Raw genomic sequence first — 24,324 nt, 5'->3', positions numbered from 1 at the left:
AGATGTCTGTCTTGCACCATCCAGTTTGTGTCAATATCTTGATCCCCTATGTTTTTTTTTTTTTACTCTGGAACAAATAAACGCTAACCCCATTCCAGTGTTGGTTCCAGCACTAGGTGATCACGGCGGCTGCCTAGGGCCCACGGGGAGGGAATTCATTGTCCGCAGGACTGTCACATTCATTTATTTTTAAACTTATAAAAAAAAACTTACTTTTTTTAAGGGCATGTGTCCTGTTGCACACACCTGCTGCTTCTGTGCATGCTTCACAGTCACACAGACCTGTTGTTTAAGTCTTCTTTCCGCATGATTTTCAAGGCTGGTCAAACAGGACAATGCACTTTAGCTACTCCATGTTCAAATCACCATAGACAAATCCAATAACAATTCCTTGCAAGCTATAGGTCCCCCTCCATGACACAGGAAACCCACACCATGTACTTAAACTTATTGGAAACATTCACCGTCCAACCCAATACCATATTCATGGGCGACTTTAATTACCCCACTATTAACTGGGAATCCTATATGACAACAAATGTGCAGGCACAGAGAATTCTGGATTTTGTAAACATAAACTCCCTGGACCAGATTGTTAATATATCAACAAGGGGTGCAACCATATTGGATCTATTCCTCACTAATATCGGAGAGTTCTGCACACCCCCTAGTGTAATGTCTTCCCTGGTAAGGTCAGACCACAAAATGGTTTCCTGTGAAATAAAAATAAAATCTGGGCATCCAGCTAACCCTAGAATACTCAGGAACTACTTTGAGGCTAACTTCTTGCTATTAAGTGATAACCTGGCAACATTTCATGCCCTCATAAACCCAAAGAAAACTGCTGCCTATGCAGAACTGTTCACAGAAACTCTTTACAAGCATGACAATAGTTGCAAAGAGACAGTTGTATCCACCAGGAAGAAGTACAGAACTAACTCAGAAAACAAGCCACCCTGGTGGAATCACAAAATCAATAGGCTGTACAACAGGAGGAAGAAAATCTTGACAAAAATTAAGAGGTGCAGCACCCAGCAAGATGAAAGCACTCTCATCAAACTAAACAAACACCTCAGAGGATAAATACAGTCAACCAAAGCCAAATCTGAGGTAAATTTGGCCTCCCAGGCCAAGGACAACCACAAGGCATTCTTTAGCTATGTCCACAACCTCAAAGGCAATACACAACTGTGTTCAGAGCTCATTGTAAATAGAGCCATCTAAACTGAGCCAGAAGATATAGCAAACATACTATGTATCAACCTTCCTTCAGGAAATACCATCAAATATGCCTCCCCCTACTATCACTAGGGAACAGGTCCTTAATACTCTCTCTAAGGCCAACAACACTGCATCAATGGGCCCAGGCAATACCCCAGGAGGCCTTCTAAATAGTATGAAACATGATGTATCAGGCCCTCTAGAATTGCTATTTAACTGTACCTTCCAAACATGCCTCGTGAGTAGAGAACAGCAATAGTCATCCCTCTGTACAAAGGTGGGCCATCTACAGACCCTGGAAACTACAGACCCATAAGTCTCACTTGTCTTATATGCAAAGCCATGGCAAGAATTATGATGGAAATGATCAGTAATGATATAGTAAACCTCCAGACACTGTATACAACCCAGTTTGGTTTAATCAAGGGCAGTTCATGCCTACTCAACCTGATGGAATTCTTTGAGAAGGTCACCAAAGCAATGGATTAGGGCAAAGTGGTTTACAATGCCTACCTTGACCTGGCTGAGGCATTTGACCCAATACCCCACTTGGGCATTGTTGACAAACTCAAGAGGTTAGGTAGAAACCCATATGTCACCCGGTGAATAGTCAACTGGCTCATAGACAGGGCCCAGAAAGTTAGAACTGGGGAGTCCATCTCTACAAAGAGGTCAGTCACAAGTGGAGTCACTCAGGGATCAGTCCTTGGACCTCTTCTTTTTCGGATTTACTTCTCCGAAGTCAAGGTCAATGTCAGTGGTCTCTGGCTGACTAAATATGCAGATGATTGTAAATTGAGAGATGTCATTGAATCTCACACTTACACAATTTTTATCCAGGAAGGACGACACAGACAAATAACTGGTGTCAGAGCCATTGACTAAAACTAAATGCCATATGTGTAATAGTATCGTTTGGGAAGTCATCCATCCCTAGTAACTATCATATTGACTACACACCCCTCAGAGTTGACCCAGTGGTCAGGGACTTAAGCACACACATAGACAGTAATCTAGCCTTTGTCCACCATATGCCTACAGTAGTGAGGAAATCACTTGTGCCACTTATAAACAAATGGCATCTAGGTCCAAGAAAGTCATTGTTCCACTGTATTCCGCATTCATCAAACCTGTCACTGAGTACAGTGCCCCCTTTGGTATGTACCTACCCTGGCATATCCAACAACTGCACCATCCAAAGAGGTTCCTCACTAAAAGAATACAGGGCATAAGTCAAATGTCCTGTGCAGACTACCTCAAGGCCCTAACCCTGTAGTCTGTCTCCTACAGGCTGCTGAGGGGAGATTTATGCCTGGCATACAGGGCATTGTCAGACCCCACTCTGATGGACCTCCTGCACATCCACAAAACAAACAGCACCAGAATTACCCATTCTAAAGACTTAAACCTTGCCTGTGATACACAAAGGACCTTCTGGAGAGACAGGTATGTATCCCAGAGACTACCCTGCCTTTGGAACAGGCTCTCCATCCATGTGAAGCAGAGTTCCTCCCTAACCCAATTAAAGTGTAACTTGGACAGCAGGATGGGGAACAGGAAATTTATCCCGGCTTGGCACCTTTGTCTCTTAATGGACGCAGGCAACCTATAAATGGTTAATTTCCCAGGCTCCTACTTGTAAATGTTTCATCTTCCAAACCCTTGCTTGCACTTATCAAGGGGACCAGAACTTGTCAGAGATTTGGGATGCATGGCTAGGCTTAAAAAGGCCATTAGCCTAGTAAATACCTATGAATCTCTGCAAAATTTGAATTATGAAATTCCTGTACATGATCTGGTGTGTGTGTGTGTGTGTGTGTGTGTGTGTGTGTGTGTGTGTGTGTGTGTGTGTGTGTGTGTGTGTGTGTGTGTTTAAAAGATAAACTTAAGGATTTTTTTGTATTTCTTTATTCTACAACTAGATTTTTAGAATTTACTATGAACTGGTCCTGCGGCAAAATTAACTATTTAGACACTTCAATTATTAAGAACAGAACACAATTATGTTTTGAATCTAGTTTGTACAAGAAACCAATTTTTTATTACATGATAGTAGTTGGCACCCCAGTCATCAGAAGAGGTCTTTGGTCAAGGGGCAGTTTGTGCTTTATTGAGAATGGTATATCAAGACAGTAGGTTTAATATTGAAAGCGATGTGCAAAACAGAATGTTTGAGGTATGTTGTTTTCCTTCATTCTTAGAAAATGAGATACAAAAAGAGGTGGTATCCAAAAGAGATACAGGGTCTTCGCCCCAATACTTGAAATGGGTGGCTGCTGGGAACTGAGAGAGGACTCTGTTAATGGTATTAATACATTTACCAAGGCTATGGCCTTGACTTATAATGTTGATTTTAGAGAAATCAAGACTAGTGTTTTTAGAACTTGGGCTATTTTCACTACCAATCAGGATTTGTTGAAAGTAGTAGGTGAGGTTCCTAAGTTAGTATATAAGTAGGACACCTGCTTTAAGGTTCTTATTGAAAGAAACAGGGACCTGGGTCCTGGTGGAGCTATGGTTAAGTGTGGACTATGTGGCCAATGCAAAGTTATTATGGAGGGCTCCATATTTATTATTCAGAGCTGTGGGAAGATCAAACAAACATAAATTGTTTTGCTATAGTAAGGGAGTGATTTACATAGCACAGTGTCAGGAATGTCCTAGTTTCTACATTGGTAAAACAATGAAACCCTTCAAATCTAAAATTTATCAGCATCTGTATGATATTAAGAAAAAAGGCAAACATAATGCATTATATAGACATATTAGTGCCAAAAATATGCATGATGTTAAGTGTTATGCCATCAATCAAGTTCATCTGGGGTCTCATGGGGACCAATGAATGATATTCTTGAGTTGTTAGAATTAAAATGGCAACTTAGAACTAATTCCTATGTGGAACCTGGACTTAATGATTTAGTTTCTATATCCAGTGTATTAAGATTAAAAACAAGTTGTTTTATGTAATGTATTGTGTTATTGTCAAACCAATATATATCTGTATATATATATATATATATATATATATATATATATATATATATATATATATATATATATATATATTCACTTATTTTTATGGATGAGTTTAAGACCTTGGGAAATTTTTAACAAATTTGGTTTTAGATAAATATACTTGAATGATATTCTTGAGTTATTGTCAAACCAATATATATCTATATATCTGTATGTGTATATATATATATATATATATATATATATATATATATATTCACTTATTATTATGGATGAGTTTAAGACCTTGGGAAATTTTTAACATACATTTGGTTTTAGATAAATATACTTAGTACATTAATGATGCAATATTTTATGAAATGAATTAACTGTGTATATTTTGTTTGTGGTTAGTGTAAACATTCTTTGTAGATTTGTCATTTTAACATTTTATTAAGTTAATGTTCTCATTTTGTAGAGGTTTTATGGTACTTATTTAGTTAACTGGTCATGTGATGTTAAGTTATATAAGAACAAAGTTTGTGTATTTTATTCTGTTCTGAAGAAGTCCAGTCATCCGGATGAAAGTACTTAACCTTGTTTAATAAAGTGAGGTTGATACTGGAGCATCCTGCATTTGTATTTTAGTTTGTTCTACATTTATAATGTGTATGGGTGTGTGAAATGCCCTAGTTAGGGATGGTAGGTGATTTGTAATTTGCTCAGGTTGAAACCCATAACAGGAAACAAGAACCTGAATCTTCTACCCCAGCTACCAAGCTGCTATCTGATGCATTTTTCAAGGAATTGAGTTTCAAGTGCATTTTCAAGGAAATGTGACCGAGGGAAAATAAATTTACTGTGGCTCATGTCAGGTTTGTTTACAATGTGTGACTATTTTGTTTAGCAAATGGTATCACTATTGTGCTACAGAACTGAAAAGCATTATTAGTAGCACAACAGGTAGCATATCTGCTTTTGACATAGAAGACCATGGGTTCTACTCCCACAACATGTAGATGGATTGCTGATACTGGGTTGTACTTTAAGGGGGGTGGGGTGCTCAGTATGTATTCCTTTGCCTAAATGCCTAGTAACTATGAACCTGTTCTATTTCTTATTGAAATATTACCAGCTTACCATTTTTTTAATGTAACATAGGCAATTTATTCTTCAAGGGCAGCAGGCACTGAATTTGTAGATGAAACACTGAAATATAAAGTTGTTTGTTAGCACCAACCTCTTCATTAGTTGCAGGTGACTTTTACTTCTGCATGGATTGTGCATACTGACTGATATTGGTAGATTGTAATCACAAAAGTTTGAGTGGCCTTTATGGTTGAAATGCTCTGAAATGGGCAGATTTGTCATTATTGGTTGATATGGTTTGTTTCATTGCTTACTGGAAAAATGCTCAAACCTACAAATTTAAAACATGCTCTAACAAGTGGCGCTGTGTTGCACAAGGAATATGATTTAATATAATCAGGAAGATGAATCAAATAACTCTTGCATGTTTGCTTGGTCCTAAAAATGTGTGCAAGGGGCATATGAATTGAAAACAATCCAAAGGTAGACTTTACCCACCACTGGTCAGATGCATTTTCTTTGAATGTGGGTCGTTTCAAGAGCAAAGAAGTTTAATGCTATGTCTGTTTTCATTGTGAGACTGTATTGCTTTGTTTAGCAAATGCCTATCAGTGTTTGTGATATAAAATTTGAAATAAAAGTTTTAAATTAAATTCAAATATCTGTAGTCATTGTAGAAGTAAAATGAATAAAACATAACCATGCAAGCTGGCTTGCAAAATCCACCAAAGAAGTCATGTCCACAAGGGATAAAATCTGGAAATCATGGCAGAAAAACAGACCCCTCAACTGTATTACAACCCAAGCAACTCTGTATCCAGGCAAAATATCTAATAACCAGTGATAAAAAAGCCCACTACCTCCACCTACAAAGCCAACATAAAAATAATCCCAAATAATTCTGGTCCTTCATCAACCAACTATTACACCCAGGCTCCCAAAGCAACCCATCCTCTAACCCACACAAAACCCCTACCGAACTTGACACCCTCTTCAGTTCCTACTTTAGTGACACCATAGCTAACCTAACCACCACCGCCAAAACAGCTGATGTCCAAATCATGCCAGAAAACAATCCTACCCTCGACTACAACCAAAGATTCTCCCCCATATCCTCCACCATGATAAAAAAAAAACTTTTACTTAAGCTAAAGCCCTCTGGTCCCTGACAATCTGTCACCATACTTCCTGCAGCTAGCTGCAAACTCTATAGCTTATCCCATCAACATACTCATTAATAGAGCAATTAAAAAATCCCTTGTCCCAGAAATCTGGAAAACAAAGAAGTTTTGTACTCACCGTAACGTTCCATGTATGTAGTCCATCTCGCCGAACATTATTACGTGTGGGTTCAGAGCCGATCCTCTGCTCCAACTCGGCCGCTTAGAAAGCCTGAAAACTTCTTATTGGCTCTTGGCTAATAGGTATCCCATGGTGCATGCACACATTCCCCAGATCTTGTTTGCTACTAGTCTATCAGGATAAGACAGGAAAAAGAACAAAGGTCCGGAAGAATAAACTGTAATATGCCCCTGTAGTATAAACCACTGTAGAAAATGAAAAACTGTTTCCAGATCCTCCAGAAAGGGGGTTGGTGAGTGGGTTCATAATAATGTTTGGCAAGATGGACTACATACATGGAACGTTATGGTGAGTACATAACTTCTTTATGTTATGTAGTCCTATCTCGCCTCCATTATTACTTGTGGGACAGCGTCCCTAGCATCTTGAATGGGTGGCTCACTGGAAAATACTCCTGAGTACCGTGGAATCAAACGAGACTCTACCCCTGGAAGTTAAATCCAATCTATAATGGGAAATGAAGGTATGAGGGGTAGCCCATGTTGCTGCTGCACATATATTATCAATAGGTGTCCTGGCTTCGAATGCAGCATTTTAAAGGGTAACTCCTTTCCTTGAGAACTGTAAATAAAGGAAATACAACTAGAGATCCAGTTCGATAGTATAACCTTGGAAACTGGCAAGCCCATTCTCGCCTCAGCAAAAGAAACGAACAGCTGTTCTGATTTTCTAAATCCTTTGGTCCTGTGGATATAGAAATGCAGTTGCCTATGCACATCCAATTGGTGGAATGTATACTCTGCTTTATTGGCGTGATTAGGGAAGAACACTGGCAATTCAATTGTTTGGTTTAAGTGAAATTGAGAACAGACTTTAGGAATAAAGGAAGGATTGGTCCAGAGAGAAACCCTGTCTTTGTGAAAAATTAAATATGGAGGTTTAACTGACAGGGCCTGTAATTCAGAAACTCATCTGGCTGAGGTTATTGTTACCCGAAAAAGAGTCTTCCAAGACAGGAATTTCAACTGACAACTATGGGCTGGTTCAAACGGTGGCAGAGTAAGTCTAGACAGGACTAGATTCAGATCCCAGGGAGGAATGGGGTCTTGCACAGGAGGTCTTAACATCATGGAACCCCTAAGAAAAGATTTGCACAGTTTGTGAGACATAAGACTGGAATCATTAATCCCCACATGAAAATTAGATATTGCTGCTAGCTGAACTCGGAGTGTAGCAGCCGCTGAACCCTGGTGAAAGAGTTCTGAAAGGAACTCTAGAACAATAGTAATGGGAGCTGTAAATGGATCAACTTCTCTGCTGTGTGCCCATATAGAAAATCTCTTCCATTTACTGTGATACAATTTTCTAGTCAAAGGCTTGTGAGAAGAGGTAATAATATGAGTTACAGCTGGAGACAGATCATGAAGCCTGACTAGTGACAGAACTGGAGCAGCCATGCTGTCAGTTTGAGAGTGTGGAGACTGGGGTCAAGAGAACCTGACATGTGTGTCAAGAGGTCTGGCACTGGGTCCAGAGTCCATGGATAGGAACTAAATCTGACGAGGCCAGTAAGGAGTGATGAGGATCATCTTCCCTTCCCAACATCATTGCTATCTGTATGATCTTGGGGATGAGTGGAAAAGGAAGAAAAGCATAAAAGAGTCCCGGGGGTCAATCGTGAACTAGTGCATCTCTTGGAGACTCTCCCGGAGGGGGGATGAGAGAGAAAAAGATGCTGCATTTAGTGTTGATGGAGCTGGCAAAGAGGTCGCAGCAGGTTTGTCCCAACTTGTGGAAAATCATACTGGCTATTTTCTGGTTCAAGGACCATTTGTGAGGTAACAATATAGCTCTGCTTAGCTTGTCTGCTATCACGTTGGAAGTCCCCGGGATGTTTGTTGCAATGAGAAAGCGCTGGGAAGAAATCTCCCAATTCCAAATTTGAAGGGCCTCTCGACATAAGGGGTATGATCTGGTCCCCCCTTGTTTGCTTAGATACCAGACCACCGACATGTTGTCAGTCTGGATAGCTATTGTCCCTAGAGGGAGAAAGTCATGAAGTGCTTGCAATGCTGGAAGCACTGCTCTCATCTCTGGGACACTGATATGCAGATGAGCCTCCTGATCTTGCCATGTGCCTTGGACAGTCCTGCCAAGATAATGCCCCCCACCCTGAGAGGTATCCGTGGTCACAGTGGCAACGGGTTGGTGTGGTACAAAGGGAGTCCCTGTGGTAAGATGACCTGGTTGAATCCACCAGCATAGGTCCTTTTTGCAAGAATCTGTAATCAGAATCTGATGATGAAGAGGCAACTGCTGAAAAGACCACTGGAATGACAGGAGCCATTGGAGTATTCTCATATGTAGTCTTGCTAAAAGTACCAAGGTTATGGTCATCATCATACCTCCAAGAAGCTGCAACACCACCTTCGCTTTGACTCTTTGAAGGGGAAGTATCCTGTAAATTTGTTGCACAAGATTCTGTATTCTGTCTGTAGGTAGTCTGGCTGACATAGCGACCATGTCTATGTTTGCTCCTATAAAAGTTATAGACTGAGTGGGCAAAGTAGAGGATTTTTCCCAGTTTATCGAGATTCCCAACTGGGAACAGAGCTTGATTGTGGAATTTCTCGATTGAACTAGGCGATGCCTGGTGGTGGCGGTCAGGAGCCAATCCTCCAGGTATGGAAAGACTTGGATTACCTGATGCCACAAATGAGCTGTGACTACTGCCATGCACTTGGTGAACACCCGGGGGGCTGTGGTGAGACCAAAGGGCAGCGCCCAAAACTGGAAATGATTGGCTCCCAGCTGGAAGTGTAGGTAGCTCCTTGATGCTTTGTTCATCATTATGTGGTAGTGGGCATCCTGAAGATCTATTGCGCACATCCAGCTGTCTCTCCCTAACAGAGGGAGTATGGATTATAGAGTGTCCATTTGGAACTTGGACTTCTTTACATACTCGTTTAACCTGCTGAGGTCTAGGATGGGTCTCCAGTCCCCTGTTCATTTTGGAACTAAAAAGAACCTGGAGTATGTTCCGAATCCTGTCTGGTCTGTTGGGACCTTTTGGATGACTTTTTTTAATAGCAGCTTTTTTATCTCTATAGCCGCTTGATCCCTGTGATTGGGTGGTACATCTGGGATCCTTTTGAGAGGAAGTGGTGGAAGGGAAAAGGGTATACAGTAACCTCTGGTGATAATGTCTTGTACCCACTTGTCTTGAGTGAGATTTAGCCAGGCTTCTGGGTACAAGGACAGGCAACCCCCGACTGGCTCCAGAGATGCACAGTCGGGTTCCACATCAGGAACACTGATAGGGATGGTCACGAAAGGAATCACAACCTCCCTGATTTTGTGGGCCTCCCCTGCCTAAAGGGTGATGTCTTCCATTATTTCCTCCTCCCCTGCCTCTGAAGGAGGAATCACACTGTGTGTCCTGGAAGGGTTTCTGTGATTTCTTGAACCACATTTTTCCACTCTTTTGACCTTTAGGGTAAGGTCTAGATGGAACGGTAAAACGGACTCCCACAGCAGAGAGAGTCTTTCCTTCCTGCTCACACCTGGTGAGGGTATCTTTCACCTTGGGTCCAAAAAGAGAGGATCCATCCACAGGAGCATTGGTGAATGTACACTTGAAAGGCTCAGCAAAGTTGCATAGACGCATCCAGGAATGTCTCCTTAAGGAGACTCCTGAACCCGCCGCCCTACTCGCACCATCAGCTGCGTACGAAATCAGCCACATGGAGGAGTTAACAATAGATGTGAGAGTAGCCAACTGAGCCAACACTGTAAATGGGACTGCTTCAGTAGAGGTACCCTGAAGAGTATCTTCTAACTCCTTTAGGAGATCTCTCTGAAGCCTTGTAAAATGTGATAGATAGTTCAGCGATCGGAGTGTAAAAGCCGCTGAAGAGAAGATACACTTCCCGTACCTATCCATTGTTCAGGATTCCTTATTAGGTGGATGGATAGAAGAAGAAGTCTCTGCTAGCTCCTTCTTAATGGCCACCACCACCACCATGGCATCAACAGGTAAACCCTTGGATAAAAATTCTTTGTCTTTAGGGGAGGAAAGAAATTTATTTGGCCTCCTGGCGACCGGTTCCACGGTATCAGGAGTCTGTCATGCTTTCTGACTCACAAAATCCAGTAATTTGTCAAATGGAGGAGACACCCATGAAGCTGAGGGTTGAGACTCGAAAGCCTTCAGGTACACTGACTCCTCATCGGACGGGGTAATGGTGGGCTAGGTGCCTCTCTGCCTGAGGATCTCCAAAATGTCTGTAAAGGAGACATCTTCAGAGGATGACTTAGGGAACCCCTCCAACTCATCGAGGTCAGTGTCAGATGTGACAGACTCATCAGGGGAGTCTACATGCTTCCTCTTACATGATCTCTTCCAAGGGGGCTCCTCAGCAGGGTCTTCTGGGGAAGTCTCAGAAGATCGGGGGCCACCCAAATGGGGGTCCTGAGGCAGTGAGTCTCTACCATCCCGGAGGAGAGAGGATGCTGAGACCGTAGTTGGTGCTTGAGGGAGTATAGCATCGGTACTCATACATGGTACGGATGAACTATCCAACATGCTCCTCATCCTCACGAAGACAGATTCCTCCAGCTCCGAATGATGCCCCGGCTCCAAAGAGAGAGTAGGTGCTGATGGCTCCAAGGGAATCGGCTCCGAGAACGATGTAGGGTCCGAGCTCACTTGGGCCGATGCACCAAGAGGAAGACTCTGCACCGAAGAGGTTTGGTTCCAAGTGTCCCCCTCAGGCCTGATCGAAGAGCTTCGGACCCTAGACACTTCAGATGGCACCGATAGTGTTGGAGCAGAGCTCGGCTCCGAGACAACCACATGGGGTGCTGGAGCTGAGGACAACACTACAGTCGGTACCGACAGCATTGGCTCCAAAGGCCCAATCTGGGTTGGAGGAGGAAAAAGAGCAGGATCGGTAGCAGGAGTCGGCTCCGAGACCGAAATGGTCAGAGCCAATAAACATTTTGGCAAGGCCGACGACTTAAGGAGTCTGAGCACCACTCTCTCGAGGTCTTCTTCAGATAAGCTCCTGGAGGATCAGGAGGACAGTGCGGGAGACCTCGCTCTCTGCAATATAGGCAATTTTAGAGTAGGGGAGACCAGTGGAATGTCTGTAAACCGGCTCCGAAGAGGACTGCTAGTGATCGGCATCGAAGCACTTGGTGCCGATACTGCAAGGTCCATGTCCAGAATCTCAATCGGCTCCGAAGACAGTGGAGCTGAAGAGACAGAGGCCAACTCTGACTTTGGTAACTTCTGTGGAGGTTCAGAGACAGAAGTTGAGGCTGGAGAAGGCCTTTTAGAGGTCTTGCCCTTATCCTTTCTAGAAGACTGCGACCTAGCAGAGGAGGAAGAACTGGCTAGGTCTTCCTCGAAGGAAGGTTTTAACATGCCTTTTAGGATCAGCTTATTCTTCCATTCCTAGAGCACTCTAGGGCTAAAGGAATGACAAAAGAGACAATTTTCTTGAAGATGTACCCCTAAACAGTACACACAGACACTATGTCCATCAGTGATGGACATTTTTGTGAACATTTAGTACACTTTTTAAACCCTGACTGTTTATGCTCTTTATGTTCTTTGGACATAAAGGCAGTAGAGAAAAACCAACACACTCACAGAACAAGAGAGGAACTAGATCCTCTAACTTAAACAGATCTAGCTCTAACACTCACAACAAAAAATAAAAGTGGTTTTACTAGGTTTTCTAATTTAAACGAACCTAGTGCAAAGGAAAAAAGGGAACAAACTAGCACCTCTAAGTTAAACGGTCTAGTCTAAAAGAACACACTCACGGGAACCACACATAAAAGGCCCAAGAATTTGTTGAGCAGTAATAAGTCAAATCTGGTTAAAGACACAAATCATTATCACAATAAAGCTGTCAGCAATCAGAATAACACTTCACATGAAGCCAAAAACTCCTAATAAGTAGAAATCATAAAGAACTAAATCACTTAGCCACAGCCAACCAAAAGAAGCTTACGACTGAAGACGCGGCAAACGAGATCTGGGAAATGTGCTCATGCACCATGGGATACCTATTAAGCACGAGCCAGTCAGAAGTTTTTAGGCTTTCTAAGCAGCTGAGTCAGAGCCGAGGATTGGCTCTGAACCCACACGTAATAATGGAGGAGAGATAGGACTACATAACATGCATTCATTCTCCCCTTACACAAAGGCGGTATCAACACACACACACACACCGCAGACTTTCGACCCATAGCAATTCTTTCATCCCTCTCTAAAATACTGGAAAAATTCATCCATGCACAACTCCTCAACCACCTGCTTGAAAACCAAATTCTATCACCCACTCAGCATGGTTTAAGACCAGGACACAGCACTACTACCACCCTCCTCTCCTTCCTTGATAACAGTTAACTGGGCATGGGATTCTGGTAAAATAATCGCTTCTCTTTTCCTCAACCTCTCCAAAGCTTTTGATACCAATTCCCACACTATCCTATTCTCTAAACTATCCACCCTCCACATTTCCCTACCTACCCTACAATGGTTCAATAGCTATCTCTCCAATCAGCAGCAATCCACCAAATGGCAACAATCTTACTGTCCCTTCCTCAATACTTCCACAGTGGTACCCCAAGGCTCAATACTTGGTTCTCTCTTATTTAGCATTTTTATTAACAACTTTCATTCCACTCTCCCACAGTGCTCGGTAATCTCATATACTGATGACTCTACAATAATATGCACTGCAAATTCCAGCTCTGAATTCCAGAAAATCATCCAGAATGCCCTCACCTCTACTGAATCGTGGATGTTTAATCATCTTGCCCTAAATCTGGAAAAAACTAAACTAGTAATTTTACCTCTAAGAAAACCACTCCCGTAGATAAAAAAAAAACTCTTCACTATACAAGCCCAAGACAATACCACTATAGAAATGGTCCCACACACTAAATTACTAGGCATTATTCTAGCTGAAAACCTTAACTTTGACCTACACATAAACAATAACATCAAAAAATATACCAAAAGTTTGGTATGCTCTACAGGCACCAACACTTTCTTTGCCTCTCTACTAGACAAACCCTTGCAACTACCTTTTTATTGCTCTATGTCCTTTATGGTGCCCCTCTCCTCACTAATATCCAAAATTCTACAAAATCCAAACCAAACTTGATATGTGTTACAACAGAATAGCCAAATTTGCCACCAAGCCAAATTCTCTTCCCACAACTTTAACTCATTGAAACAGTTAGGCTGGCTGGAACTTCCTCACCATCTCTCATTCACCCAACTAACTACAGTGCACAAAATAGCCTACAGACTCACAGAATGTCCTGCTCTCTCAACTCTACTTGCCAAATATCAACCCAGCAGGTTACTAAGATCTGAAAATCATCTACTTCTAAAAGTAGAAAAGCCCACCTTACCTGCTGGTGAACTCCTCTACTCCTTCACCATCGCCAAACTATGGAACTCACATACACCTGCTATAAGAAACACAGGCAGCACCACCGCCTTCAAATGAATACTGAAAAATCATCTCATCTCTTCCTGGCTATGTACCTGCTCTATAACCTAACCTCTGCCTTCTCCTTATATGATAACTAAACTCCTGTGCCTTTTGCTCCTGCTGACTGATGATAATTTCTCCATATGCATTATTTTTTCATCACTTGTTGATACTGGTACAATAATGATGATTAATATAGCTCTGTTTATACCTCTCTGAATTCATCTGACAACCAACTAAATTTCTGCTTTATGTATATATCCTGTATATATATTACTGTAATAAAAACCAACAAAATTCCTGCTTTTATGTACATATTCTGTATATATTACTGCAATCACTATGTGTAACACTGTTTCTACTTCTGTACCAATTAATGTTTAATTTTATTCTTTATCTGTGTTCTTGGAGCTTTTCTCCCCGAGCCTCCAATGGGCTCTTTTAGGCCCAGTGGACTTTCCCGGTAAACAGATGCAGTAAATAAACGAATAAATAAATAAGTAAAGCAGAAAACAGTATGCACATTGAACAGTGTTTATGGTAACTGGGGAGACATAGCCAAGTAATGGGATACTGTAATGGTTGTATGTGTAGGGGGCCCAATCCATTGCCCTGCCTATTTGACCTTTTGACCATGATCTGGTTCTGCTCCATTCTCCTACTTGGTATTGTTGCTCCATCCCTTTCCAGTCCTGCAGCATTCACAAGTTAGGGACAAGGCGCAACACTCAATGACATAGGCAAATGTCTCATCTTCATGTAGGTTGGTTTCATCATTAAAAAAATAAATAACTTTGTTTCTTGTTTAAAAAAAAAAAACAGTTAACACTCTGCACTCTCAGTCCTCTAACTACCCCTTGGTTCATAGGTTCATAGGTAGGTACTAAGCTATTGGCCCTAGGGCCCATACAAGCCTAGCCAAAAAATGTATCCTGGCTTTCACCACCCAAGAAAATTATTTTCCTGTGCCCCTGTCAAGCAGAGCCACAGAAGTGATCCCCAGGGTGAATTTCCCATTTCCCATCCAATCATCAAGTAATTTCTTGAGTGCTAATGAGGAGCTCTGTTTGACATAGATAGGTAGTCTGTTCCAGTGTATAGGAAGTCTCTGGGACAGGAATCTATCCCTCCAGCATGTTCTGTTTATTGTGGTGACAAGGTTTAGGTCCTTAGAGCGTGTAGCTCGGAGGGATTGGAATTTCTTTAAGTGCAGCATGTCCAACAGCTCTGGGTTTGACATAGCTTTGTATGTTAGGCAGAGATCACCCCTGAGTAGGCGATATGCGATGGAGTAAAGCTGTAGTTTTTTGAGACGGTCTGCATAGGGCATCTGTTTGAGGCCAGTAATCCTCTTTGTGAGGTATTTCTGTGGTCTTTCCAGTTGTTGTAGATGTCTTGTGAGGTACATACCAAAAGGGGTGTTGTACTCTACAATGGGTCTAATGAGTGATGAGTAGAGGGGAACAATGACCTCTTTTTTTCTGGATGAGAATCCTTTTGTGATGAGATGAGCCACGTAGAAGGATTTCCTGACCACTGTGGCGATGTGATTATCAAAGGAGAGACTATTGTCCACCTGTGTCCCAAGGTCTCTTATCACATTTTCGGCATTAAGTAGATTACCAGCTATGTGGTAGTTCATGGGTACAGAGTTTTTACCAAAGGGGATGACAATACACTTTTTGGCATTGAGCTTCAGGCCATGGCTTTGACACCAGGTATCCGTCTCAGTGAGGCCCTTTTGTAGTTTGTCCACATCGTTAGGAGTTTCAATTATGGCTCCTAGTTTGCAGTCATCTGCAAACTTTGTTAGCCAAAGACCTTCTGTGTTGGCCTGCACTTCAGAGAAGTAGATACCAAACAGGAGAGGACCCAGGACTGAACCCTGTGGTACTCCACTTGTCACTGGTCTGATGTCGAATTTGGAATCCGCTACTTTCACAGTGTGGGTTCTGTCCGTGAGCCATTTGGCAACCCATCTTGTGACATAGGGATTTATACCTAGTTTAGTGAGCTTATCTATAATTCCAGAGTGGGGGATGGTGTTGAAAGCCTTGGCGAGATCTAGATAAGCTGTGTGAACCATTTTACCCTCATCTATGGCTTTGGTGACTGCTTCAAAGAAGTCAATCAGGTTTAGGAGACATGATCTGCCTTTTACAAATCCAAACTGGGTAGGATCCAGAGTTTGGAGATTACCAATGTCTTTGTTTATGAGTTCCATGATGATACGTTCCATGGCCTTGCAGACCAGGCTCATAAGGCTAATGGGGCGGTAGTTCCCAGGGTCCGTCGTGGCTCCCCCTTTGTGGAGTGGGATAACCGTCGCTGTGCGCCATTCAGTGGGTACAAAGCCTGAGGTGAGGCTATGATTGAACATGATACTTAGGTAGGGTGCCAGTTCATTCTGTAGTTCGTGTAGAATGCAGCCTGGGATATTGTCAGGTCCCATGGATGCTGTGTTCTTGGCTTTGGAGAGTGTGTTTTTTACCTATGCAACCATGATTATAGGAACTTTGCATTCTTCCAGTATAGAGATGGGCCCTCTAGGGGGTGAGAGGGGGGTAAAGTTAGCAGTGAACCTATCTGCTAGGATGTTGGCAATATCAGTTGGTTCTGTATATTTAGTGCCATTGTGCTGTAACTCAGAGCAGATCTGAGTGTTCCCATTTAGATTCTTGACATAGCTATAGAATGCTTTGTGGTTGTCTTTAGAGTCAGTGGCAATTTTGTTTTCGTAACTAGCTTTGGAGGATTTTATGAGGGATCTCAGCTTCTTACTGAGGTCGACCAGGGAGTTCCTCCAGTCATGGGATTTTACTCTTTTTTGCAACAGTTTCTTTCTTCTGTTGTAGAGTTTGTTTATGGCAGAGGACCACCAGATTGGCTTCCTTTTTTTGGAGGATAACATCTTGGTTCTATTAGGGATAGCATGATCCATGCACTCGTGTAAGTGCTTATAAAGTGCATTTGTGTAGGATTCAGCAGTCATACCTCTACTGTCTGTCTGCATGGGTGTCATGAAGTTTGCCACTTCTGTCTTAAGAAGTATGAAGTTGGCTTTGGAGAAGTTTTTTACGATGGTTTCCCTAATTGGGGTGGGGGTGGGATGTGGATGTCTAGGCTGATTAGCTTGTGGTCGGATCTGACCAACGAGGAATTGACCTCTGGTGTGGAACACCGGTTTCCCATGTTGGTAATGACCAGGTCTAGGATATTGCTGCCCCTGGTGGGGGTGTGAATAAGTTGATCCAAGGCGTTGGAATTTATGAATTCTAGAAAACGTTGAGCAAAAGAGTTGTTACATGAGTAGTTTTCCCAGTTAATGGTGGGGTAGTTGAAATTGCCCATTATTAGGGTGTTGGGTTGTACCCTAATACTTTCCAGTGTATCAAGAAATGAGGAGTGTGAATCCTGGGGCATGGTGGGGGGTCTGTAGCAAGCTACAATTTGGATTGTGGTCTTGCCCAGAGTTAGTTGCACTTGGATAATCTCGGATGCATTATGCTGTGCAACTAGCCTGGAGGTGTGGATACCCTTAATGAATATGGACACGCCTCCACCTTTAGTGCTTCTTTCTGGGTTAGGTGGCCGAAAGGTGTGGTATGAATTGAAGCCTGGTAATGCAGGGGTGCTCTCTGGAGCTTTGAACCAGGTCTCTGTCACTGCACAGATGTCAATGTTCTCCATTTTAAGGAGTGCCTTGAGTGAGTGCATTTTGAGGTTTAGACTTCTAGCACTGAGTAGCGTTACCCTCAGATTTTGCTTGCTTGTACCTGTTACGGTGGTGAATTTGTCATTTGAACATTCCCTAAAAAAGGCACTATAGGGGTGGCAAGAGCCTTAGCCAGTATCCGGAATCCTAAGGGCGACAGATGCAGGCCATCTCTGGCAAAGCATCGTGGACTGTCAATCATGTCATGTGAGGCAGACAAATACTAGATCCCCTTAGAATGACACCAGAAGCTTAGCCAATTGCTGAAGTCACTCATTTTGTCCTTGTACTGTGGTATCATTCTGGGTGATGGCAGGATGCTAATCAGGGTTAGGGTCATAAAGTAATACACATACTTTATTGTTCTTCCTCTTTCACAAGGAAAGCTGATGGAAGCAGCTGTTGAGATTATTTTTAGAATGTGTTTTTTTTTAGAATGCTTTATATTGAAATTGGCTTTGTGGCTCTGCCTCTCAGTGGTCCCATTATGCTCTCACGAGACAGCAGAAAAAATGCAGAGTAAAGCTTGGCTCTTTTTCCACTGTCTTGCTAATGACAGAGAGACAATATTTTACTTAAAGACTAAAAATAATGACAGAAGGACAATATTTTACTCTTTAAGTAAAATATTGTGCCTCTGTCATTAGCGAGACAGCAGAAAAAATGCCAAATGAAGCTCTGTGATAACCTGAGAAAAAGTACACAATACCATAGTACTGCTTACATTTCCACTTCTCTAGAGCTTAACAAAACAAAACATGAAACATGGGATGCCAGACCACTACATTTTGTTGCTTTTAACCCCTATATCAGATCAGCATAGCACTGTAGTTTGAGCCATCAACCAACTACTTCTGTAGCACATACAACAGCTGAAGCAAGTACTCTGGCAATGAAGAACAATTATGTGGGATAAAAGTAAAAACAACACTGCCAAGGTCCTCCATAGGAGCATATTACCTAAGCAGCTGTTATCTTCCATTATCTAAAAATACCCTGCTATTGTGACACATTTGTATGTGCTTTACATCTTTGTCCAGGGTATGCCACAAGTACAGCTGACCTTCAATAAGGTGACCTTCGACATACAGGAGACTGTTTCAGAATGCAGGTATTAAAAAGCACAACAGTACGATAGCCATCTGTTTTCCTATCTGCAACCTCTAAATCTAAATCACCTTTCATGGGTGCCTTGAGTACAACAACATTCTGGTTACAATGAGTAGCATTATGTTTTTTTAATCTTTTCCATCTACACTTACAATTTATTATACTCATAGATGGTATGTTGCAAACTACACCTCACTCTTCCTTCATCATGTAGTAGGAAATAAGAGTTCCCTAAAGCAGATTGCAAAATGTTGCAAGCAATACAAAAACATGGTTGGTGAAAACAGTAAATAGTCCTTAAACCTAAATTAAAAACTGTGGTAGCCACCACCAACATAAATGCGGACACTGATGCACCATTCTTGCCAGAGCACAATATGCAAACAAACTGATTCACAAAGAGGAATAAACAATTTAAACATCAGAATAGTTTCAGTAAATGGATATAATTAGTCCAACATACCCTTTTTGCAAACTACAGAAAGTTGCAAGACCTTTAGTGAAGTGCCAAAGTAACAGTCTAGGAACAAACACAAATTACCTTAGACAGCACAAACTCTGCAACAGTCGGCAAGGACCGCTCGATACTCATCCATCAACAAATTCAAACGAGGTCAGTCATGCAGCCAAAGAAGGTCAGTCTATCTTTGCTGCATATCTGAATGGCCACATGTTTCATTTTACAACCTCTGATTTTAACCAGCAATGCTTTTGCTTCATTTCGTCTCCAATAGTTACATGCAATTTTTATCACTGCCTTAAATTTTCCTCTGATGGCAATCCATTACATTTTTACTACAAGGAGTTTACTGGTTTAAAATCCAAGGCTCTGCAGTTCACATGCAGCTGTGATCAACTGTAAAGTCAATAAAAATATAAAAAAAAGATTTTAATATAAGAACGCTAATTTGTTTGTTCTGTGCCATTGTTGCTGTATTCACAAAATGTTCCTGCTGAGAATAATATGTTTTCCTAGTATGCTTTTTATTGAAATTGGCTTTGTGGCTCTGTCTCTCTGTGGTTCTGTCTTGCTAATGACAGAGGGTCAATATTTTACTTAATGACTAAAAATAATGGCAGAGGGACAATATTTTAGTCTTCAAGTAAAATATCTGCTCAGCATTTTTTCCAGTGTCTCACTAATGACAGAGGGATAATATTTTACTTAAAGACTAAAAAGTAATTCACTCTGCATTTTTTCTGCTGTCTTCCTAATGACAGAAGGACAATATTTTACATAAAGACTAAAAATTATGACAGAGGGAAAATACTTTAATCTTTAAGTACAATGTTGTCCCACTGTTATTGCTGAGACAGTGGAAAAAATGCCAAACATTTTTCCACTGTCTCGCTAATGACATTGGGACAATATTTTATTTAAAGACCAAAAAGTAAAAAATAAAAATATAAAATAGTTTTTTTAATAAAGAATGCTTTTTTCAGTCGCTCTAAAATTTAAAAATAAGGAAGAAGAGTGAAAACTTTGCAAAAAAAACACACACACAAGCTGATTTCAGAAAAGCATTCAAGGTTGGTTTTGATTCCTGCTACTTCTTTTGGTTCCTCATTACCACAATCAGCAAGACCAACCTCGAATGCTTTTCTGAAATCAGCTTGTCTGTGTTTCATTTGCAAAGATTTTACTCTTCCTCTATAATTAGGAGTGACTAATAGTGGTGCTGCGGTAGCGTTGTCGCCTCACAGTAAGACACTGTCCAGTTCGATTCTCAGCTAGAACATCTTCTGCATGGAGCCATGCATGAATGGGCGTACCTTCGTTGAAGGTTGTGCGTCAGAGCTGGCAACTCGGCAAGTAAAAATCTACTGCCAATCATTAGCGGACCGGAGTACCGCTGTGGCGACCCCTAATCAGGAAAAGCCGAAAGACACAACAACAAGGAGCGACTAAATAAAAAGCATTCATTATTAATTTTTTTATATATATTTTTACTTCTTTTTAAAAGAAAGCAATGGGTTGACCCCTGCATTGGTTTACCACGTAGAACAAACTTGTCTACATTTCTTTAAAAACTCTGATTTCCTCCTTCAAAGTCCAACTACTTCAAAGATAGTCTGCAACTAGAACAGTGCAGTGTCAATATTTACACTGTTACAGGAAAAAGATGTTAATGTCTTGGAAGAATGTGCTTAGAAAGTGGAGTAGATTAAGGACTTGAAAAATAAGGGATATAAATGGTAAGTATCTTCAATGTGCTGTTTAGTACACATTAGGTGAAAAGCAGATAACATGTATTAGTAACAGCAATACAAATGCATTTCATCTAAGGTGAACAACCACAAAAGAGGGAGTTTAACTAGAAGTCCTATGATACAAACTTGCCAAAGCCCTAACAATTCACTGGAACAAACACCAGGGACTACAGATTGCTACACACAGAACAATTGCCTTTCTGTTGGTTATGATCTGCTGTTTATACTTACTTGTTAGAATTTTCTGTTATGCCTCAACTCTTTATTACACTTGTGCCAAACAGTGCCTGTAAAGTGAGACCAGCATCCCAAAACATTACCTGCATGAGTAAAACCTGCAGAAATATGTGCCCTTCAGGTCTACAGTGTTGGTTGTTGGTAACTTGACAAAGCACTATAATTTCTCATCAGATGTGCCCGTGAGCAACTTTGATAAGCATGCTCTTTTAAGGAAGCACTGAAACATTCTGAAATGCGAAAATAATGACTTACCTTGTAGACACCTGTATTTAATTCCATCTCACTTTAGGTAAGATTCACATTTTATGATCAAATACATCATTAAACTGCAACATTTCATTCAGTATTTAGCAGCTGACAATACTTTTTCCAACAAATGACATCCATATTTTTGGCAGAAAACTAACTAGCACCACATTTATAAATCATTCTCAGAAGGTGGTGTATATATTAATTTGTTGTCAAAAAAATCTCTTCCCCCTTTGATAAGGGTAAAGGGCATTGTGGCAAGTTCTCTGACAAGGCTTTCTGCTAGCTAATTTTTAGAAGGGAGTATCCTGACACTTGTCAATATCAAGCTACCTAGCTTTAATACAAGAAAATAACTAAAATTATGAAATGTGTTTGTTGTGATTATTTCAATATGCATTTGAAATGAATTTATTTAAATCTTCGTCAGTCCAACTCAATAAACAGCAAGACAATGCCATCTGAGAGGATAGAAGGAAGTTAATATTTAGGTTCATTTAGATTTTGATGATACCTTTCAAATATGGTTATAAGTACAGAAAACAGCATTTAGTGGCATGATAACAGAAAAGGTAAATTGCCTAAGGCAATGAAACTGCACACACTCCTCTCATTGGTTGAATCTTTCATTAGTGCCACTACCTTTTAAGAAATACACATGGACAGGACATGGTGACAGCTAAGACTTTAAAGACTGCATTTTTTTCAAACAGCCTTTCATACTTGTTTCATGGCAGATAATGTCTCAGTTCTATCATTAATGGATGACAAGGTGACAGAATAAATATTTCATCTTTTAAGAACTACCACTCATTCTCTGAAGATAAAGACAGACTTCTTCAAAGCTTATAATTTCTTACCTCATCAATTTTGGGGAACAGTTGGGTGAATTCCGCATGCCGCCATTCCGCTGTTTCTTTTTAGGTGACAGTGTTGATGGATGCTCGTCTTCAACTGCAAGCATATGTGAGACATGAGATTAGAAAATGGCTAAACACAATGCAAGATAACAAAAAAAAAAAAAAAAAAAAAAAAAAAGGACAGGTCACAAAACACAAATCTGACAGTGAAATCACTGCACATAAAAACTAAAGCCCAGCAACAGAAAGCTGACATGAAAAGTTAGAGAATGGTTTGAAAAAAGTTGGGTGGGAAGTACACTTGGCCATTCACAAAAACAGAAGATGCTGTTAGTTTTGCAAATTATTGTTACATTGTACACACAAGCACTGCGCTCATGTCCAAATTACAACCAATGCCCCTAACAGTTTAAATCCTCTAACTATACAGAAAACATGTAGCTACTAACCAGCTATTTTTTGAGAAGTACCTTCCAGCACTGTTCCACACATTATTTCACAAACTATACAATATGACTTATGCTGGAAACACTTCCTTATCATTTGAAAAATATTGCATATAGGTCTTTGCTTGCACTAGCTGGTATGATAATGAAGATTTCTAGCTACATAACAACTGCAGTTGATTAACATTAAAAATATTTGCAAGCACATGTCACTAATACTGGGGCAATAATCAAACGCTTAGATAACCAATGTCCTATAAACAAAGATGGCCAGAGTCATGTAATTGGCTGGTACCCTAGAACCCTGGCACATTACTTTGATACCGACCCAGAACCTAGGCTACCTGCTCTAGCAATACTATTCTGTGACCTGAGATACCTATGATAGTATGGCAGAGTATGCATCACTGTCCCTGCTGCTCCTTCAGGACCTGAGTCACCCACCTTTCTGACTTGTTATGATCAAACCCATATATGTTTCTGCAATCTTATGACTACTTACACTGCTGCTTGCTCTGTTTACTAGGTTATTCATCCTGCTGCTGTTCTTGAACTTCAGACATTTACTCTGCTTTTGCCCTGTGACCTGGGCCATCCACCTTCCTTCTGTTCTCTGACCTGGGTCTTCCACTCTACTGCCGTTTTCTGTCCTGGACCACTTACTCTGCTACTGCTCTGTGATCTGGACTACCTGTGATATTCTTCTGTGGTCTCTGACATTTATGGTAGTGTTTGTAGAGTTGACCTCCCAAAAACATTGCTACTGTTCTGTGATGTAGATGCTCAAACCTGCTCCTGGCCTGTATCCTGGAACATATATACTGCAGTACTCGTTCGCTGGATACACATTCCTCTTGACTGGAGTGATATGTTTTAAATCCATAGCAAATTTCTATAGCAATGACTTCTATACCCCCACCCCAAAAAAACATGGAAACCTTAGTGGAACAAATAAAACTGCTTTTATTTCAGATTATATTATATTTATTTTCCTATTCCTTTTACAACTACATTCTTATTTTGCTGCTTCTACTTTTGGAAACCCAAACCAGTACTGTTTTCTTTTCCTTGTATAACAAATTCACCGTTAGTTCTATTGCTGATTGCTAGACCCCGTCCCAGGTGATAAGTCATTCTGGAAAATCCTGGAAAATCCTAGAAATTATGTATGACTCTTGTTCTAGTCCACATAAAAGATCTTCTTACTCCATCAGTACATAAAGGCAGTTTCTGTTGTATTCCCTATAGAAATCAAATCATTTTCAGCAGATATCTTTGTATTTGCCAAGCACTAAGTTTGAAAAAGCATGCAGCTATAGGCAAAAGATATGGCAAACACAAGATACTAGTGTAATGGACATATGTAAAAGATTATATCAAGAAAAGATGGAACCCGTCAAGTGTTA

At 40.9% G+C, this 24,324-nt stretch overlaps 1 protein-coding gene across 32 annotated transcripts in view; it reads right to left on the bottom strand.

The window, feature by feature from the left end:
- Nucleotides 1–24,324, bottom strand: part of KCNMA1 (potassium calcium-activated channel subfamily M alpha 1) — a 4,085,072-nt gene that overhangs the window by 1,012,267 nt on the left and 3,048,481 nt on the right. For all 32 annotated transcript variants that reach the window (XM_044055788.1, XM_044055796.1, XM_044055806.1 and 29 more), the window contains one exon: nt 22,473–22,566. In XM_044055788.1, coding sequence (XP_043911723.1) covers nt 22,473–22,566 — 94 coding nt within the window. The remainder of the gene's footprint in view (nt 1–22,472; nt 22,567–24,324) is intronic.

The sequence above is a fragment of the Protopterus annectens genome, chromosome 14.part0 (genome assembly GCF_019279795.1).
Source record: "Protopterus annectens isolate FY-2018-M chromosome 14.part0, PAN1.0, whole genome shotgun sequence".
NCBI lineage: Eukaryota > Metazoa > Chordata > Ceratodontiformes > Protopteridae > Protopterus > Protopterus annectens.
This window is presented reverse-complemented; position numbering and strand designations above follow the sequence as displayed.